The sequence below is a fragment of the Odocoileus virginianus genome, chromosome 11, assembly GCF_023699985.2.
Source record: "Odocoileus virginianus isolate 20LAN1187 ecotype Illinois chromosome 11, Ovbor_1.2, whole genome shotgun sequence".
Classification (NCBI taxonomy): domain Eukaryota; kingdom Metazoa; phylum Chordata; class Mammalia; order Artiodactyla; family Cervidae; genus Odocoileus; species Odocoileus virginianus.
In genome coordinates, this window is record NC_069684.1 from 58,695,514 (window position 1) to 58,718,053 (window position 22,540).

General features: G+C 36.7%; 1 protein-coding gene across 2 annotated transcripts in view; it reads left to right on the top strand.

Annotated features, from left to right (window-relative positions):
- Positions 1-22,540, top strand: part of USH2A (usherin) — a 903,825-nt gene that overhangs the window by 156,830 nt on the left and 724,455 nt on the right. For both annotated transcript variants that reach the window (XM_070474523.1, XM_070474522.1), the window contains exons 11-12: positions 14,798-14,993; positions 18,419-19,060. In XM_070474523.1, coding sequence (XP_070330624.1) covers positions 14,798-14,993; positions 18,419-19,060 — 838 coding nt within the window. The remainder of the gene's footprint in view (positions 1-14,797; positions 14,994-18,418; positions 19,061-22,540) is intronic.

A 22,540-nucleotide genomic window follows, 5' to 3' on the forward strand; every position in this document is an offset into this window, starting at 1 on the left:
CTTTATCTTCCAGGGACTTTTATTTCTATAGGTCTGATTTATTTGGTCATTGGCAAAGGACTTTGGAATATACTAAACATATGTTGGATGTAGATTTGTATATTCAAAAGTTTTCAGTATATGAAAATGGCATGTATCCTTAATTGAGACAAATATTTTAAAAACTATGAATATACACATTTTTACATTTGAATGAAGGAGGATTTGGAGTAACATTTTCTAAGATCCTATTCCAGATATTATTAAATCTACCAAAACTGAGTAGGAAGTATAATTTCTATAATTCCTATAGTATTTGAAATAGCTTCTGAGCACGTTTCAGTGCTATAACAATTATTTTTGAATAATTAATTCTGTCAATAAACAAATGTTTATGAGATGCCCCTATATATTAGGCACTGCACTAATTATGATGTATGTAATAGTAAATGAGCAAATCACTCAAACTGGTAAATTTAACCTTTGTGAAATGTGTTGTTTATTATTATTAGAATAAACTTTGGAAAGGTTGAATTTGTTTCATTACCAATGATAAATGCTCCCCAAACTTCAGAATTTCTATCTTCAAATGTATTCTTCTTCTAACTCTCGGTTCTGCCCATCTGTTTTCCATAGTGTCTCCTCAGCTTGTGGTCTTAGCATGGAAGTGTGCCCTGGCCCATAGGAGTGTGCCGTGCTCCATCAGCGTTGAGAGTTCCTGGAGGCTGGGCTACTCCAGTCCCTTCAGTTCTCACTATAGATCTCTCACTATCCCTTTTATGGATCAGTAATACCCTTTCCACTTGTAGTCACCTATTCTCAAAGTGGCATAGGGTCCTAGTTTTCAGATCTCTCTAAAGTCAAATCCCCTGTGACTTATATCCACTTTTTCCCACATAGACACTGATGCCTTACAGGTCTTGCGACTGTTGGTTTGTTCCCATTTGCTTCTCTTTGGGAGTTTCTAGGGATAGTTGGTCAGTTAGTGCTGTTAAAAATATTTTCAGAGCTTCTTTTAGTTTTGCTTTTGAGTTGTGTTTTCATGTTGAGATTTGCAGAGATTCACAAACTATATGGCCATATAACCATTGCCGCTCATTGTTCTGAAGCCTCTTTTAACTTTTATTGCCTAACTTAAACTCAATATATAGAATATGTGGAAGAAATGTAAGCCCAAGCTTGTTTGTTGTCTGTCTACCGATGTGACAGTTTCTCTTTCTCTTTTCTCAACCTACTTCACCATCAATGATGTCCTTCGTTCCACTTTCAAACTAAATACAAAGTAAGCAAAAGGGGGAAATGACAAAATTAGGTAATGGAAGTTGGACAAGCAATAGTGAAAATAAACTCAAGAGTTGTGTTTTTTTTCCACAAAGCTTAATAATACTGACAAACTTATCACTAGAAGAAGGGAGAAATGCAAGTGCCAACATCAGAAATAAAGAAATGGGACTTTGCAGCACATTCTACAAATACCTATATAGAATCCTAATGAAGAAGAACTGAAGTGAAGTCGCTCAGTCGTGTCCAGCTCTTTGCAACCCCATGAACTGTAGCCTGTCAGGGTCCTCTGTCCATGGGATTTTCCAGGCAAGAATACTGGAGTGGGTTGCCATTTTCTTCTCCAGAGGATCTTCCCAACCCAGGGATTGAACCTGGTTCTCCTGCATTGCAGGCAGACTCCTTACTGGCTGAGCCATGAGGGAAGGATCCTAATGAATATTATGAAAAACTGTCTCCTAATAAATTTGGCATCCTAAATGAAATAAATAAATTATCATAAAAATAACACAAGAAATAGAACATTAATACATACAAATAACTGTGAGAAGAAGAGAAGTGAAAAGCAAAGGAGCAAAGGAAAGATATTCCCATTTGAATGCAGAGTTCCAAAGAATAGCAAGGAGAGATAAGAATGCCTTCCTCAGTGATCAATGCAAAGAAATAGAGGAAAACAATAGAATGGGCAAGACTAGAGATCTCTTCAAGAAAATTAGAGGTACCAAGGGAACATTCCATGCAAAGATGGGTTCGATAAAGGACAAAAAAGGTATGGACGTAACAGAAGCAGAAGATATTAAGAAGAGGTGGCAAGAATACACAGAAGAACTGTACAAAAAAGATCTTCATGACCCAGATAATCACGATAGTGTGATCACTCACCTAGAAACAGACATCCTGGAATGTGAAGTCAAATGGGCCTTAGAAAGCATCACTATGAACAAAGCTAGTGGCCGTGATGCAATTCCAGTTGAGCTATTTCAAATCCTGAAAGATGATGCTGTGAAAGTGCTGCACTAAATATGGCGGCAAATTTGGAAAACTCAGCAGTGGCCACAGGACTGGAAAAGGTCAGTTTTCATTCCAATCCCTAAGAAAGGCAATGCCAAATAATGATCAAACTACCACACAGTTGCATTCATCTCACACGCTAGTAAAGTAATGTTCAAAATTCTCCAAGCCAGGCTTCAGCAATATGTGAACCGTGAACTTCCAGATGTTCAAGCTGGTTTTAGAAAAGGCAGAGGAACCAGACATCAAATTGCTAACATGCGCCGTATCATGGAAAAAGCAAGAGAGTTCCAGAAAAACATCTATTTCTGCTTTATTGACTATGCCAAAGCCTTTGACTGTGTGGATCACAACAAACTGTGGAAAATTCTGAAAGAGATGGGAATACCAGACCACCTGACCTGCCTCTTAAGAAACCTATATGCAGGTCAGGAAGCAACAGTTAGAACTGGACATGGGACAACAGACTGGTTCCAAATAGGAAAAGGAGTACGTCAAGGCTGTATATTGTCACCCTGCTTATTTAACTTCTGTGCAGAGTACATCATGAAAAACACTGGGCTGGAAAAAGCACAAGCTGGAATCAAGATTTCCGGGAGAAATATCAATAACCTTAGATATGCAGATGAGACCACACTTATGGCAGAAAGTGAAGAGGAACTAAAAACCCTCTTGATGAAATTGAAAGAGGAGAGTGAAAAAGTCAGCTTAAAGTTCAACATTCAGAAAACTAAGATCATGGCATCTGGTCCCATCACTTCATGGCAAATAGATGGGGAATCAGTGGAAACAGTGTCTGACTTAATTTTTCTGGGCTCCAAAATCACTGCACATGGTGATTGCAGCCATGAAATTAAAAGACACTTACTCCTTGGAAGGAAAGTTATGACCAACCTAGACAGCATATTAAAAAGCAGAGACATTACTTTGCCAACAATGGTCTGTCTAGTCAAGACTATGGTTTTTCCAGTGGTCATGTATGGATGTGAGATTTGGACTGTGAAGAAAGCTGAGTGCCGAAGAATTGATGCTTTTGAACTGTGGTGCTGGAGAAAACTCTTAAGAGTCCCTTGGACTGCAAGGAGATCCAACCAGTCCATCCTAAAGGAGATCAGTCTTGAGTGTTCATTGGAAGGACTGATGCTGAAGCTGAAACTCCAATACTTTGGCCACCTGATGCAAAGAGCTGACTCATTGGAAAAGACCCTGATGCTGGGAGGGATTGGGGGCAGGAAGAGAAGGGGATGACAGACGATGAGATGGCTGGATGGCATCACCAACTCAATGGGCATGAGTTTGAGTAAACTCTGGGAGTTAGTAATGGACAGGGAGGCCTGGCATGCTGCGATTCATGGGGTCACAGAGTTGGACACAACTGAGCGACTGAACTGAACTGAACTGAGCTGACTGAACATAAGAAAAAATAGAAAGCCTCTATACATTCCTATAATTTAAAGACATTGAATTTGTAATCAAACTTCAGTTTTCTTTCTTCAAGGAAAATTTCCAGCCCAGATGACTTCATTGGTGAGTTCTCTGATACGTAAAGGAATCAATCATATAAGTCCTACATAAGTTCTTTTAAGACACTGAGGAAGAATGTGTACTTTCCAAACCATTTTGTGAGGGCTGCTTAAACTAATCCCATAACATGACAAAAAACTTAAAAACAAGTCCATTCAAACAGGTCAGTTATTCCATGTGAACATAGATCTAAAATATCTTAACAATATTTTAACAAGTTCAATTCTGAAATGTATAATAAAGGGGATGCATCTTGACTGATCTGCATTCGTTCCAAGAATGCAAGGTGAGCTTAACATTTAAGAATCAATTAATGCAATAAACAACATGAATCTCATATAATAATCTTGATAAATATTGAAAAACATTTGAAAAAATTTAAAACCTGTTTTGGATAAATATGCTCTACATACTAGACATAGAAGAAAACTTAATCTGGAAAAGGTATCTGTAAAGAAACTTGGCATCATACTTAACAATAAACATTTCTCCTGTAATATCAGGAACTAAACAAGGATCCACACATGTTCTTATTATTTCTGTTCAAAATTGTAATAGAGGTTGAAAGTAGTGCAAGGTGAAAAAAAAATCATGAATGTCTTCAAAGAGGCAAAATATTGTTATTTACAGAAAATGTAATACTGTATGGGCAGTGAAGACAGAAGACATTGCTTGACAGACATGAGTTCCCTCACCTCCATATGATAAATTTCTCTTCCGACCATTGTCTTCCACAAAACCATTAAAAATGGTTAATAATTTAAAGGAGAATTTTGTTTTTAATGCAAATGTAGCTACAAAACAGTCCCCAAGCAACAGTTCCATCCAGATTGCTGCCATCCCGCCCTTCTAGTGGAAACTCTGAGGCCATCTCTGAGGTAGGGTAGTAATGTTACATGACACTAAAGAGGCATACTGAGGTTGCATGGTGGAGTTTGGACTTTGTTACATAGGCAATAGGGAGCTACTGAGTATCTTTGAGCAAGGAAGTGACACAGTGGTGTACCAAATGGAGAGGTTGTTGTTGTTTAGTCCCTAAATTTTGTCTGACTCTTGTGGCCCCATAGACTGCAGCACGCCAGGCTTCCCTATCCTTCACCATCTCCCAGAGTTTGCTCCAACTCCTGTCTATTAAGTCGGTGATGCCACCCAACCATCTCATCCTCTGTTGTCCCCTCTCCTCCCTTCAGTCTTTCCCAGCATCAGGGTCTTTCCCCATGAGTTGGCTCTTTGCATCAGATGGCCAGAGTATTGGAGATTCAGCTTCAGCACCAGTCCTTTCAATGAATATTCAGGGTTAATTATTTCCTTTAGGATTGACTGCTTTGATCTCCTTGCTGTCCAAGGGACTCTCAAGAGTCTTCTCCAGCACCATAGTATAAAAGCATCATTATTTGGTTGCTCAGCCTTCTTTATGATCCAGCTCTCACATCCGTACATGGCTACTGGAGAAACCATAGCTTTGACTATATGGACCTTTGTTGGCAATTTATCCCAGCAGAGAGAGGCAGTGTATTATAAGCCTTGCTTAGAATTGATTGTACTTGGTGGTCAATTGGTGCATCACTTTGCATACAATTTCTGAGTAATGCTGGCAATGCTGGAAGCAGTGGTAGAAACTGAGAGGTACTGCTTGCATGATATGACCTCATGAAACTCACAAGGTACATACCATATGGTTGTATGTGATCAAACATTTGTTGATAACAGCATGCATGAACGAGTTGAATGAGGAAAAATAGAAGGTAAAGAATTTCTACTAAAAAATCTATAGTCATTGCCTAAAAGTTGTGCTCATTAATTAAAAGTTTGTTTTTTTTGCCCTCATTTTTATTTTTTTTCTTTTCAAACAAAACCGTGAAAATCTAGTTTAATTTCCGGTGCAGACTTTCTGTTCTTAAACTTTTGAGTTTGCTTTTCAAATTCTGACTTTGTTTGGCAACATCCACATTACCTCCTTGGCTTTTAGTGAGTTCTGTAAAAAGATGTAATCTATAGAACATTAGATTTTTCTCTACCACAAGCCAAATAAGTGCTTAAGAAGACAGATATTTCTTCTGTTTTAAAAGTACTGCTTTGAATTTATTAAAATATAATGGCTAATTACATAGAGAACCTCTGATAAATATTGGCTGTGCTCACCTAAATTATTAATTTTTAACTCACGCTTTATATTTTCTATAAGTGCTGTTTAAAAGAAATCATGTATGGATTATTTGTGCTTCAGATCACACTGATAGAATTCCATCTCTTAATGTAGAGGATGACTAAGAAGCTGGGACTAGGATAATGGTTGCAGAGTCTTACTCTTTCTCGTTGTCACTAATCTTCCTGCCAAATTCATTGTTTCAGTTGTCACACAATTGACTGTGTGTATCCACCACTACTGTAGAACCTGGGACAGCAGACTTTTGCAGTATGATTCAGAATAGGGAGGTCCTGAGTATGGTCACTGGGTGGTATATAGCAGCTGTTAGCAAACATCAGTGCTATTCAGAGAAATTCATGAATTAGTCAATGGACTGCTTGCCTATTCTTCCATTGTGGGGCCAGCTCAGGTAATGGCCATTACCTTGACCTTCTTTGGTTTTAGCACTCTTCCCATTGCTGCTATTAGATTTGTAGTTTATCACAAGCTGAGTGAACTTAGCACCATGGTTATGAGCATGGATATGTATAGCTAGCAGTCTGTCCTTCAATAAATAACTTGATTTAAGATTCAGTTTCTTCTCCTGTGAAATGAAGAGTCATGCATTTCCCAAATGGAGTGGGAGTTAAATTTAGAAGGTATTGCTTCCAATTATTTTAAATAATTTTACTCATAATTCAGAGCATATTGTTTTAATTATTTGAAAATTGTATTAATTACTTGGAAGGTATGATGTAGTTTTCTGGCTTACAATAATATTGCAGAACTTTTCAGTGATATTCTGTATTTCTGTTATATATAACTTGTTGGTCTCTAGAAATTTTTTTTTTATTCCTAGTCTTTGCTTCATGAGATTTTGCCTTGATGTCATTTCTTTTTTTCCCCATTAATTTCTCTAGCACATGGTAAGCCTTTTAAACTATGGCTTCATGTAAAGAAAATGTTTATTTTGTATTAATGCTTTGATAGTTTTCTCCCTCAGTTTTTTCTCCTTCTGGAAGTTCTATATTTTCATTTCATTTCTCTCTCTCTCTGTTGTTATTCTATCTCAACTTTTTGTTACAGTCTTTTGCTTGAGGTTTTTATTTTGCCTGTTTTTCAATATTCAATAGTTATTTCCTTCACAAGTTGTTTCCTAGGTTTGTTCTGTTCTATGTTTTTGAATGAATACAACATTTATCATGACTTTCTGGAGATAATAGCTACACTGGTATTTTATTCATTATTGATTGCTTTCTTATATTTCTGTTCTCTGCATTCCTTTCTTCTCTTATAAATTATTATTTATTCTCCTTTTTCTTTCTTGGTCCTGGTTTTTTATGTTGGAAATTTTGCTGCCTGCTCTGTGTAATAAACTGGTTAAAGGCTTCTTAATTCTACAATAAACTCGTGGAAGGCTTCTAAACTTACTCTTGTGTGTACAAGCTGCAAGTGAGCTTTGTAGGGGTCAGAGTCCCAGGAATAAGTCTAGAGATCTTACATCTATAGCTTTTCTCTGCCAGTTTCCTTTTTATAGAAAATAAGTCTGGCTCCTGGCTTTCTAGAAACAGTGTAGGGGGAAGAGAATTGTGGCAGGGGGTGAAGGTATACATACACTTGAACTTAATCTTAGTATATACACTTTCACTTAATCCTTCAGTTTCTGCCTTGTACCTCATTCATTCCCCACCTGTTGATGGTCTACTATAATTGAGCTGGTTAATTTAGTTTTTTTTGGCAATAAGATTGATGTCATGATGGAATATGAATGTGCCTGACTGTGTAAGTTTAAAAAAGGATTTGGAATTCTAAATACTTGCTATGTAGAGCTCTTAGAATTCTCAACCATGGCATATTTATGCACCAAACAACTGAGTTTGTGCAACTGTATAAAGTAAAACATTGACAGAAATGAAAGAAGAAACATAAAACTTCATGATTAAGGTAAAATTCAATACCCTTTTCTTAGTAATTTATAGAGCGAATTGACAGAAAAGCTAGGCACGATCAACCAACTTGATGAAGTAATTGACATTTATAGAACACTCAAGTCAACAACAGAAGAATATACATATTTTTCTAATCTACACAACGCATCTTCCAAAATCGCTCACATTGTGGTCCATAAAGCAAGTCTCAATACATTTAAAAGAATACAAGTCATTTAAAGTATGTTTTCTGACAGAAATCATTAAATAAAATTGGAAATCAATAATAAGGAACTCTCTGGAATATCCTTGATTATTTGACAGCTAAATAAACTAAGGGCCAAATAGGAAACAGAAGGGAAATTATAAGTATTTTGAATTGAGTGACATTGAAAACACAACTTATCAAAACTGTGGGATACTGATATAGTAGTAATTAGTAAAATATTGGTCCACCCTTGTGGCTCAGATGGTAAAGAATCTGTCTGCAATGCAGGAGACCCAGGTTCCATCCCTGGTTTGGGAAGATCTGCTGGAGAAGGGCATGGCAACCCCACTCCAGTATTCTTGCCTGGAAAATTCCATGAACAGAGGAGCCTGACAGGCTACAGTCCATGGCGCTGCAAAGAGTTGGACATTAGTGAGTGACTAACACATGCACACACACACACAGAGTAAGATATTAAAAGCTCTAAGTTTTCTATATTATGAAAGAAAACCTCCACCTTAAGAAACTAAAAAAAGAAAAGATATAACCCAAGCCAAGCTAATCAAAGTTATTTTCGAGTTTCTAACTGGAGCTCATGGGGGCCTCCTTTTCCCTCATTGTTCATGTGACTGAAAGCTTGCAAGACCAAAACTTATGCAACCAAGATTGTGTTTTCAGTCTTAAAGAGCTGGAAAGCTCCCACTGCTTAAAGTATGAACATATATTTGTTATTAGAGATGGTAATTGTACCTCATTATTTTTGTTCTACATTATTAATAGAAATTTAAATATTATTTGGCCATGTGATCATAGACAATAAACTACATTTTTCAGCCTCCCTGGCAGTTAGGTATAGAAATGTAATTTAAGTTCTGATCAATGGTATTGTTTGCTAATTTTGCTTCTAAAATGTTGGCTTAAAACAGCAAAAACCACTTACTTAGTATAGAATTCTGTGGTTTGGCTCAGCGGTGGTCTGTATTGGCTTGACTGATCTTGCCTGAGCTCTTTTGTTGATGTGTTCAGCTAGCTTGTCAGCTGGTAGTTAGATGATCCAGGAAGGTCTCATTCACATGGGTAGTGGTTGTCAAGCGGAATGTTAACTGGGGGTGATAGGAGAGATGTTCTCCTCCACAGGTTCTCAAATCCTGCAACAGGATAGCTTGAGCATGTTTCCATAATGGCCTCAGGGTTCCAAGCCCATCTCAAGAGAATCAACTCAAAATCTCCAAGCTTCTCAAGCTTTTGCTTACATCCTGTTTGCTGGCTTACTACTGGCCAATTAATAAGTCAACTTAGGGTAAATGTTAAAAATATTCTATCAAAGTGCATGGAAGCAGAAAAGTGTTGTATCTGACTTTTTGAAAGTGTAGTTTTAAAGGGAAGCGATCACACTCTTCTTCCTCTCTTGGTGGCCAGAAATTGGTATTACAGTGTGGGTAGATTTATATTCCCTCATGAAATGAAGGGAATCTACAGTGACTAGTACAGAAGGAAACTTGTATTTTCAGGTAAATTTTGAGAAACTGATTACAATGAACTCCTTTTATAATCTATAAAGCCTTTTATGACTTACTTTTAAACCACATTTTAAGGTATGGATTATATAGAGAAGTTATAGACTACATGTGTTAATGAAATGAGAGTAAAGTTGTGTTATCTTATTTGCAGCCAAGTTTCTTATGTGGAGATACTGATGTTTACTGAAAAAATACCTTCATAAGACTGAAGTGTTTCACATAAAACTGAAGTGTTTTGAGGCAATACTGAACATTTTTTTAAATGATGTATGTGAAAAATGACTGAGAGTTAGGTGTAAAGAGGAAAAGTAGATGCACAGTAGGGGAGGGTGAGGAGGAGGGAGAGACAAGACATGGAAGTGGTAACTGGCTGAGTTACAGAACCGTTTGAAGATGTCTAGTTGTAGGAAAACTAGATACTACAAATGGAAAAGTAGAGTTCTCACTCTTCTTTCACTTCAAATCTTTACTAAGACATATTACTTTTTTGGAATAAGAGTTTCTATTCTGAAATTGATGCTTTAGTCAAGTTTCATGTCTAGAAAGATGTAGGGCAGATCTCTAAGCTGGCAAGAAGATTCCAAAATGGAAGAAGCAGAAATTTAGGGGCAGGGTAACCATAAGAATGTCAGTATCCATAGAATTTTTTAAAATGCAAGAAGCTTATTTGTCCTTCAACAGAAATGGAATAAGGGTTCCAGGCAGTCTTACCTAAATTTTAAGAGGTAAGGAAGCTCCAGATGATACATGTCTTACATTTAAATAATAATATAGCAAGATACAAAGAAGATAAAATTTTATCACAGAACACGCTTTTATTTATCTTTACCCTTTTCACTCATTCTTGCTCTAGATTTTTGTAAAGAGTACTCTTTACCCATGGGGAATACACAAGGTTATTCTTTAACAGAAATACAAGGTGTGTCCAATTTCTGAAGGTGCTTGCAATCTGGAGAACAAGACTAATACATATGAAACCAGAACCAGAAAATAAGGAATTTATCAAATGGGAATGAACTTGAAGTGTTATAAGGATACAGTCAAAGTTCTGTTAGATTTTCACGGCTATGTGTAATTCATCTGTTGTTATTTAGTCGCCAGGGCTTCCTGATTTTTCAGCAGTAAAGAATCTACCTGTAGTAAAGGAGACACAGGAGATCAGGAGACCCAGGTTTGATTCCTGGGTCAGGAAGTTCTCCTGGTGGAGGAAATGGCAGCCCACTCAGTATTCTTGCTTGGAAAACCCCATGGACAGAGAAGCCTGGTGGGCTACAGTCCACAGGAATACAAAGAATTGGACACGACTGAGCGTAAGCATGAAGTTGTTTAGTTACTAGGTCATGTCTGACCCTTTTGGGACCTCATGGACTGTAGCACACCAGGCTCCTCTGTCCATAAGATTTCCTAGGCAAGAATCCTGCAGTGGGTTGCCACTTACTTCTCAGGGGATCTTCCCAACCCAGGGATCAAACCTGTGCCTTGTGCATTGGCAAGCAGATTCTTTACCACTATACCACATGGAAGGCCCTATAAGTAACTCATACCTGCCAGTAATGCTGCTTATTTTTGTGGCCTCTTCCAACAACACAAGATACAACTGTACACACAGACATCACCAAATGGTCAACACTGAAATCACATTGATTATACTATTTGCAGCTGAAAATGGAGAAGCTCTATATAGTCAGCAAAAACAAGACCGGAAGCTGACTGTGGCTCAGATCATGAACTCCCTATTGCAAAAGTCAGATACATTGAAGAAAGTAGGGAAAACCACTAGGCCATTCAGATATGACCTAAATCAAATCATTTATTTGATTTCTTTACAGTAGAAATGACAAATAGATTTAAGGGACAGACAGAGTAATAGACAGAGTACCTGAAGAACTATGGACAGAGATTTGTGACATTGTACAGGAGGGCAGTGATCAAAACCATCCCCAAGGAAAAGAAATGCAAAAAGGTAAAATAGTTGTCTGAGGAGGCCTTACAAATAGCTGAGAAAAAAGAGAAGTGAAAGTAAAGGAGGAAAGGAAAGGTATACCCATCTGAATGCAGAGTTCCAAAGATTAGCACGGGTAGGTAAGAAAGCCTTCCTCAGTGTTCAATGCAAAGAGATAGAGGAAAACAATAGAATGGGAAAGACTAGAGATATCTTCAGAAAATTAGATACCAAAGAAGCATTTCATGCAAATATGGGCACAATAAAGAATACAAAAAGTATGGACCTACGAGAAGCAGAAGGTATATAGAAGAGGTGGCAAGAGTGCACAGAACTGTACAAAAAAGATCTTCATGACACAGATAACCACGATGTTGTGACACTCACCTAGAGCCAGACATCCTGGAGTAGGAAGTCAAGCGGGCCTTAGGAAGCATCAGTACGAACAAAGCTAGTGGAGATGATGGAGTTCCAGCAGAGGTAATTCAAATCCTGAAAGATGATGCTGTGAAAGTGCTGCACTTGATACGCCACCAAATTTGGAAAACTCAGCAGTGGTCACACCTTTTCCAGGACTGGAACTGCACAATTCCTTTCGTTTCACATGAGAAAAAGCTCATGATCAAAATCCTTCAAGTTAGGCTTCAGCAGTATGTGAAGTGAGAACTTCCAGATGTTCAAGCTGGATTTAGAAAAGGTAGAGGAACCAGAGGTCAAATTGCCAACAACCATTGGGTCATAGAAAAAGCAAGAGAATTCCAGAAAAACATCCACTTCTGCTTCATTGACTGCACTAAAGCCTTTGACTATGTGGATCACAACAAACTGTGGAAAATTCTTCAAGAGATGAGAATCCCAGACCACCTTACCTGCCATCTGAGAAACCTGCCTTCTGTGAAACCTTCTGAGAGACAGTTAGAACTGGACATGGAAAATGGACTGGTTCTAATTTGGGAAAGGAGTACGTCAAGGCTGTGTATCATTACCCTGCTTATTTAACTTATGTACAAAGCACATCATGGGAAAAGCCAGGCTGGATAAAGCACAAGCTGGAATCAAGATTGCCAGGAGAGATATCAATAACCTCAGATAGGCAGATGATACCACCCTTATGGCAGAAAGTGAAGAAGAACTAAAGAGCCTCTTGATGAAGGTGAAAGAGGAGAGAGAAAAATCTGGCTTAAACCTCAACTTTCAATAAAAGAAAATCATGGCATCTGTTCCCATCACTTCATGGCAAATAGATTGGGAACCAATGGAAACACTTTTATTTTCTTGGGCTGCAAAATCACTGCAGGTGGTGACTACAGCCAGGAGATTAAAAGATGCTTGCTCCTTAGAAGAAAATTTGTGACAAACCTAGACAATGTATTAAAAAGCAGAGACATTACTTTGCTGACAAAGATCCATATAGTCAAAGCTAAAGTTTTTCCCGTAGCCATGTATGGATGTGAGAGTTGGACCGTAAAGAAAGCTGAGAGATGAAGAATTGATGCTTTTGAATTGTTGTGTTGGATAAGGCTCTTGAGAGTCCCTTAGACTGCAAGGAGATCAAACTAGTCAATCCTAAAGGAAATCAACCCTGAACATTCATTGGAAGGACTGATGCTGCAGCTAAAGCTCCAAATACTTTGACCACTTGATGTGAAAAGCTGACTCATTGGAAAAGACCCTGATGCTGGGAAAGATATAAGGCAGGAGAAGAGGGGGGCAACAGAGGATGAGATGGTTAGATAGTATCACCGACTCGATGGACATGGGTTTGAAATAGCTCTGGGAGATGGTGAAGGATAGGATAGCCTGGTGTGCTGCAGTCCATGTGGTTGCAAAATCTCAGACATGACTGAGTGCCTAAACAACAACAATAATTTTGCAGACCAAATCAAAGCCCTGTTTCTGAGTAATAATCTGGATTCCATGGGGCTGGGTAAAAGTGGGGTTGGGATAGACAGTCAGGCAGAAGGGGGCAAGTTACTTTCCTTGCATATCTTTCTGACCTATACATGTCTTTGATACTGTTTTTCATTATTTTCTATAGCTTTATATAATACATGTATAAACCTTTGTTTTTCAGAGTGTTATATAGTTTGTGTCAATTATCTTATCCTTAAATAATGATTCCAGAGAGTTCCTATTTCCTAGATGAAAAATTAGGCCGTGATAGATCCTTTAAAATTATTTAGTATAAAACCCCTTCTCTACACTTTTGTTACTGAATCCTAATCTCAAGTGATATTTTTGGATGTCCCAAGATTTTAAGGGTAAATCAAACCATGTCTTTCCACAGGTAGTTTACTTCCTTGTGTGGTAACCTTGCGTGCAAAGGTGGCAAGCTGATTCAGTCCGAGTTGAAGGGAGTCACCAAGAGACGTGCCAGTGATTTCATAAGAGACTTGATATCTGTATTCACATCTCTCGTGAAAGTCCTAAGTTGTTATTGAAATCTTCATACTTATTTCACATTTTATATGTGTATATTCCCTTGTGAAAGGTTTTAGCTCTTTCTTTAACCAACATAGCATTACCTGTGCAGATAGTAGATGAGTATTTTATTTTACATTCTATGTATTTTCATTCTCAAGCAATAGCTCAAAGAGGAAAAGTATTCCTTTTATCAGATAATGTTTTTAGTTGACAGTGCTCTAAAACAAGTAACTTTTTAATATTTTTACCACAGTGTAAATCAGTTAAATTCACTTGGTATGGTTAAATCATAATATAAATGAATGATAAATATGCTGAAATATTCCTGAATGGAGTTGTGCCAAAAAGTATTGTTAGGATCATTATCAGTAGGCATAAAAATGGATGCTGTTATGAACTTTATTTTAAACATTGTTAAAACCTTGGTGGGATGATATTATGGAAAGATTCTTATTTGAAGCATCGGCATGCACAGAACAAGTCTGGATCAAGGAGTAAATGAGAGGAATGAAAAAGGTATGGGTAAAAGACTAACTTAACTACTGGCCATTTCTATTTCAGTCTCCCCGTGACTATATTTTGATTTCTTCATATGGTGCTGAAGGCTTAATTCCACTTCCCTTTTAGTCATATACTACTGACTTCCCGGGTTTATTTTCATTCACTTCTAAATATTCACCCTGCTGAAGCTCTCCGGTGTTTCTGTGTCAGGAGGAGAAATACCTTATTACCCTCTTGTCTGTTTCACATTTAAAGTTTTTTCCTCTCCGCCCTCCCTGTCTTGTACCTAATGAGCAAATTATCTAAAAATAGATACGTTCATCATTCTACAAAATGTTGTATCTTCTCTAGATCGGGGGCCAGTGTAATTGTAAGAGACATGTGTCTGGCAGACAGTGCAATCAGTGCCAGAACGGATTCTACAACCTCCAGGAGTGGGATCCTGATGGCTGCAGTCCGTGCAACTGTGATACCTCCGGGACAGTGGATGGAGACATTACCTGTCACCCAAATTCAGGCCAGTGCAAGTGCAAAGCAAATGTTATTGGTATGTAATGCAGAAGTTTGCAGTCACATCTCTATTGCCATCTGGAATAAAATCCTCTATTTGATTTCTTTGCTGAAGAGTAAAGCGAATTTCTTTGTTCAAGGCAGGCTGGGGGGAAAAAAAACAATTTGGATGAAATTAACTGTCTAAAAATGACTAAATTAATAATTCTCTCAAACTACAGCTTGAAGCTTAGTTTAATCAATCCTTTAGAAGTTTCTTTATTCCGTAGATGCAATAGTTCACATGGTCCCATACTAATAAGTCATAGAAAAATATAATTTGCTTACTTCATAGATGTTTCTTTTAGAGAATTAGCACTTTTCAAAATGTTTTACACTTAATGAGTTCTAAGCAAATCATTTCCATGCTCGTTTTCTTAATAGACTAAAATAAATGGAGTTTTTTCAAAATGTTCTGTGCTACAGGGTCCTTTGTGATAAATCTTTCCATTTTTTTCTATTATATTTCTTTGAACTGTTCCTATGAAATGCAAAATAAGTCAACATAATTCCACAGATCATGTATATTGCTAGGGTTAGTTATAAAGGGCCACATAATTTTAATTTTGTAATTCAGCACCAAGCTGATTATAATAAACAGCTACCCTTGGTGTTATTTATCATTTTTTTTATACAAGACGTGCTTTTTTGTTTGTTACTCCCACAGGTATTTTTCAGAAATTAGATTTGATTATAGCAATTTATTACATCCAACATTTTTGAGGGGAACCACAGCCACGTAAGGACAAAATTTATCAAGTGCCCAAAATGCACTATGTACATAATGCACTTTGAAATTTTGATATATGAGAATATTATGAGAGGAAAGTTTCCTGATAAAATAAGTCTTGTATTGTAACTGAACATGTCTTGGTTTGTATAGGAAGTTTAAAAAAGACCTTTACCTTTCTATTGTCATTCAAGACACCAAGTCTTCCATGGTTTTTCTTACACTGACCTGAACCTCATGATAATAAAAACATGCCTGGCAGACACACAAACACACACATGCCTGCAAACATACATATATACAAACATGTGAACATATCATTTGAGTAGCATTTTCATTTCTATAACACTAAAGCAAATTCTTTACCTTTTATATGTGTGAGTATACATTTGTCATTTTGTACAATACAACTAGACAAGCATTTTAATTTAATACAAAAGAACATGGGCCTGCTTTATATTATACAAGGTTTCTCTGGTTTAAAGAAAGATTAAATCAGAATCTTTATCATAACTTGTCGTTATGCATATCAAGCATACAAAAACTAACTTTTCAGGAAAAAAAAGAGTAACTTATAAATAGAAGCATGCTTCTGTATAAGTGCTATCTGTGATAGTGAATGAAGTTTTTCATGTTCAATCTATATAGAATCCTGTGTTCTTTGATATAAGATATAGTTAAATTCAAGACGTGCAAACAAAATTTAGAGACCTTTAGGGACAATCAAATGGTTACATCTCTATCAGTAAAATCTTTCCTGTGATAGTTTCCAGAGCTTAAGGAAGAACAAAAACATCACACTTGGAATTTGTTACAAACTTGCTGTCATTTACCTGTATTATTGGATGATCTTAGTAGCAGGAAAATATAAATACATATTTTGAAGATGAAGCCATCAGTTTGATATTATTAACTCTGGAGTTACTTCTGCATATGCATTTTTTAAATAAAAATGTAAACTGGATATGTCTATATGTTTTTGTTTTCCTAATGGGACTACAAGTAACTGTATTCAATTTTGCCTTGTTCGTATGATTAAGGAAACAACAGAAAATACAAGTGTATGTTGTATGTGCTTCAGAAAGCAAACTGTTAGATTTCACAAAACTGTTAAATCTTACTAATGATTCTATCACCAGTAAAATACATTAGCACCAATAATTTTATTAAAGTAGGTCATTCATCTAGAATAAAAAGGGAGAAGAATGTGAATTAAATGCCAAGTGTGCTAACTCGCCTGTACTTGTTAACACTGAATGTGATGCCCTGTAGGCCTTCCTGAGTATCGTTAGGAATAGATTACCTGTCAGGAATATGTATGGCATATTCAAATAAGCACTGCGCATATTTTTAAAACTGATATGATATGAATCCATGTAGACCAATTTTAATAGTTCAAAATGAGTCATAATTCTTGTTAACAATACAGTTATTTTTAAAATTTGCAGCAATAGGGGTCCTTTTTTATTTTCCTTATTGAAATTAAATGATATGCCTTAGGTGAGTCATTCATCACTGTTAAAGAATTTGCCTTCCATTGGAGTTCTTGAATTTTTATCCATATATATACTTATATTTTATGCATTTCCTTCTGGTTTAGGAAATGTTTTTCTGCATATGGGCTCCTGACTGTGTTTTTACTGTTATTTTAAGACTAATTGTTTCATGTTGTTATAGCTTGAAATGTTTCAGTTGATTCAGCCTCACATAGTCAGTTATTTAAATTCATGCATACATGAAAACTAGCTAAAGAAAGCATTTTGCATCTCAACATTTACTACTCAAGAATATTTTTTATTCCTTTGCCTTGTAGTACTCTTTTTTGAAACTCAACAAAGTTGTCAGATTTAAGTATAGGTGATAAAACATTTTCTCTGTTTGTGAAATGTATATATATATGTACTCCTTTAAGTAGAAGTAATACAAACAGCAGAATTTACTTAGCGTTTAAGGAGGTAAGTTCTTAATCACACAGTATGACAAGTAATGTGATTGCTTTATGAGCCAAGGAGAGCATAATTTATACTAATTGAAAATGATAAAATATAGGAGTGTATAAAAGCATTGAAATAAAATTGCTCTGGATAACTTTTATTTATATTAATTATTTAAATGTGTGATATTCAGAAGTAAGTGTACTGTTTCATCAAAATACTTATCAGGTTAACATTTATTAAACATTTTGAATGGATTCTGATTTCTAGGAAAATAACTTATGCAGTAGTGCATAATTTTTCTGTATGGCTTTGAAAATGTATTTCACTCTAGACTATTAAGTGAACATACTTTGTTAATATAAAATAAGAATGATAATTTAATATAGTTAAATATTTTCAAAATAATAGTTTTGATGTTTGTTATAGGAAAAGAGTTCCAGTATGTGTAACAGAAGCAACATTTGCATTAAGAATTTTTCTTTGTATTAAGTAAAAATAAATAAAATCTTATAAAGCACATTGCAAGATTAATGTGGTACGTGGGTACCAAATTAAGTATTGCCATCATATTTTGACTATACTATCAGCCCTCTTTGGCATTACTTGTGAAAAAAACACTCAACGTTTTATTGTATTAAATGTATTAATGTCTGTATTAAATGTCTGTAGCAGCATTGTTTGCCCTTTGGCTATCTTGAAAACTTGAATGGAGTTGTTTTCAGGTCTCTACCTTTTTAAACACATTTTTCTTTTTAGGGCTCAGATGTGATCACTGCAATTTTGGGTTCAAATTTCTCCAAAGTTTTAATGACGATGGCTGTGAGCCCTGCCAGTGTAACCCCCACGGCTCAGTGAACAGACTCTGCAATCCTCTTTCTGGGCAGTGTGAGTGCAAAAAGGAAGCCAAAGGACTTCAGTGCGACACCTGCAGGGAACACTTCTACGGACTGGACACCACCGGTTGTAAGGCCTGTGACTGTGACATGGCAGGGTCCCGCTCTGGGACGGTCTGTGATGCTTGGACGGGACAGTGCGTCTGCAAGTCCAATGTTGGGGGAAGACGCTGCAGTGAGTGTGTGGAGGGGTACTTCTACCAGCTGCAAAACCACTCTTTCCTCTGTCTGCCTTGTAACTGCGATAGGACCGGGACTGTAAATGGCTCTCTGCTCTGTGACAAATCGACAGGACAGTGTCCCTGCAAATTAGGAGTAACAGGTCTTCACTGTAATCAGTGTGAGCCTCACAGGTACCATCTGACCGTTGGCAGTTTTCAAGGCTGCCAGATGTGTGAGTGTGACCCCCTGGGGACATTACCTGGGGCCATTTGTGACCCACGCAGCGGCCAGTGCCCATGTCTGCCTAATCGTCAAGGAAGAAGGTGTAATCAGTGTCAACCAGGTAAGAGAAATGTGTTACATTTTCAGTACAAGATGACTTACTTTTTCTTCTGCATCAGGTGATTCCTCTTTGCTTCTCAGTTAGGACTTTGAAAAAAAAAAATAATCTCCAATACCACTGTTGCATTCACATTGTTATCTAATAGAGATATAACTATTTGGTCTATTAAAGATTATGTGGCATATCTGTGTTTCTATACTGGGGTGACCATTTAGATAAATGCCACATTCAGACACTTAATAATTGAGACGTTTATTTCATTTCTCAACTTGAATTAAATCCCCTTTTAGCAACTAAATAAAAGCTAAGAAAAGTAAGAATATATTTTATATTCCAGACAAAGGAAACTTGAGTTGATTATCTGCGCAATGCTAGATATTCAGATGATGAACTTTCTCAATAAATGTTAAGTGTTTTTAATGAATGAGCTGTATGTTCTGGCATCATATAGAAACATCTAAAATTACTTTTTTAAGAAAATTTTAAGGCTTTATTTACATTTTCCCTGGTGACTCACTGGTAAAGAATCTGCCTGCAGTGTGGGAGACCTGGGTTCAATCCCTGGATTGGGAAGATGCCCTGGAGATGGGAATGGCTACCCACTCCAGTATTCTGGCCTAGAGAAGTCCATGGACTGGATAGTCCACAAGGTCACAAAGAGTCAGACTTTCGCTTTCACTTTCATTTACATTTTTATTAAAAAAAAAATTTGGGGGGGGGCTCTTTTGGTGCCTCAGTGGTAAAGAACCTGCCTGCCAATGTAGGAGACATGGGTTTGATCACTGGATCAGGAAGATCCCTTGGAGAAAGAAGTGCAACCCACTCTAGTATTCTTGCCAGGGAAATCCCATGGAAGAAGGAGCCTGGCAGGGTCCAGTCTATGAAGTCGCGAAAGAGTCCAGCACGACTTAGTAATTAAACAACAAAAAAAGTTGATTTACAGTGTGGTGTTAGTTTCTGTTATACTGCAAAGTGAATCAGTTAGTTATATGTATACATCCATTCTTTTTTAGATTCTTTTCCCACAGATGTAGAAAACAAGCCTGTGGTTACCCATTGAGTAAGGGGGAGGACAAATTGGGAGATCAGGATTGGCATATGCACACTCCTATATATAAAATAGATACCTAATGAGGACCTATTTTATAGCACAGGGAACTCTACTCAATACTCTGTAGAATTATTTTTAAAAGCCATTAAATTAATAAAATAGGCTACTATTTAGTCCTACTGTATCCATTTTCCAGATTCCCCAACTGGAAGAAAAATGAAGCCTTCCATGGCTTTCTCTTTGACTTTATATGATTTAATGATTTAATTAAAGCAATATACTTTCTTTATAGTACATTCATCCTGATGTGATAAATATAAATATTTATCAGTTGTTTAACAGCTGTACTAATCATTGTCCTGTCTAGCAAAATCAACTGAGTTATCTGAACCTGTGAAAATGAGGGTGATATAAATTTAAAAGGGTGATTTGCCTGCCAGAGAGGATAAGACTAAAGTCTTATTTTACATAACAAGGAATTCAGCTCAGGAGAATTGAACAAAACCTCTCCCTTGACATTGGTCAGTGTGACAAGTAAACCCAAAGAGATAGAAAAGAATTGATGAATAGTTAATTTCCTTTAAGATAAAATACCAGAAAAAAATTCAAACTTGCTCAACATAATTGGAGGCTTTATTATCACTGAATGTTCCATGAAACCTTATATGGAGCAAATGCAGTCAGGACTTAAAAACTAGAAAACTCCCATTGATATAGATTCATTCATTCATTGATTTATTCCCACCCTCTGTCTTTTTCTGCAGATGGGCACCTTTTGATTCTCTTACCCTCTCTGTGGGATTGTATGGTCACTGCTGTCCCCCAAGTTTGCTTACAGTTCTAATTCCAGCTACACAGAGAGACATTAGCTGCTTCTTGGTTACAATTTCAGGAGGGAGATTCTAATTGACTCAGTTTTGTTAGGGTGGCCATGTCTGTGGCAGTTCACTGTGACCAATGTCAGGATCACCTAAAATAAGCATGGCTTCTAGGAATCACTGCTTCAGGTAGGAGCAAGGTGGTAAGTATCCCAGGAAACCGAAAGCTAATTGAGAGTTGAGCAGATAACCTACCTGACAGCTACAGCATATTATGACTTTCAGCTTCAGATTTATCCTTCCAAATGTGCAATCATTTTTTCATATTCTAAGTTTTTTTTCTTTTTCTTTTTTTTTTTTTTTACTATTTGTTAATACCTCAGTTCTGGAAATAATGTAATCCATTTCTGCACAAATAGCCATGATTTATATATCCTTCTTTGTAAGTAAGCCAGCAAAAGTTAATAGAACAAATGTAATATGCTTTTGAGTTGTTATCCATTGTTAAAGTTTATTTAGTGTTTCATTCTGACCTAGAATATAGCTATGCAATAGAACTAGAGATCAATGGACTCAAATCACAACAGGAGGGTCAGGGCTTCAGATCCTCCTGTGGACTAATACATTCAGTAGGAAAAAAGAAACTGATAGATTCCTTGGATAAAGTTCTGTTGGAGAGTTTTAGTGCCTAGACATGTCTAAGAGATTCCTAGAAAATTAAGCAGAGGCAGATTTTTCAAGAAAAGAAATATAATCAATCGTATTATAGGGTATAACTGTGAAATAGATTTATACAGTCATAATAAAATAATCTGTGAATACTGATTTAAGCAACTAATGGGATTATTGAGGAGGAGGTATAAAGAGCTAAATATTCATTTTCTAAAGTGGAAAGACAGTAGTATAAATGTTAGAAGTTGAGATGTAACAGTATATGTATGTTACTCAGAAACAGAGAAATGAAAGTCAGAAGAAACAGCTATAGGCGGTTGAAGGTGGTTACTGGAGGCAGGGAAATTTCTGGGAGAAGGATGGAGAAGCAAGATGCCACTTTACATTGTGAGTCTTTAAATTCTATTTGATTTAAAAAACTGTATGTAAATGTTGATAAAAATTAAATTACAGTATTGGAAAATCATGCTCAATCCTCATGGTCTCCTGACCACTTTCTTTGGGGGATTTATCTGGTATAGTGTTGTTTTTTAGGAGAATAGTTTCTTAAACTATTTGCATAAGTAGAGATGTCACAAAACTCTTCTGCAAAGGTATATGGCAAACTGCCCTCCCTTTTAAGGAGGATACAGAATGATGATCATCACTATTAATGAAAATCATTATCATATTTAAAGTAAACTTGTAGTTTATTTACTTGTACAGTTGCCTTATTTCCCTTGTTCGAGTTCAACATCTTGAGAGTAAAGGTTATATTATTCAACTTACATAGCCATAATATCATGCTGTGTGTGCCTAGTCACTCAGTCGTGTCCGACTCTTTGTGACCTCATGGACTGTAGACCACCAGGCAAGAATACTGGAGTGGGTTGCCATGCCCTCCACCAGGGGATCTTCCCAACCCAGGGATCAAACCCAGGTCTTCTGCACTGCAGGCGA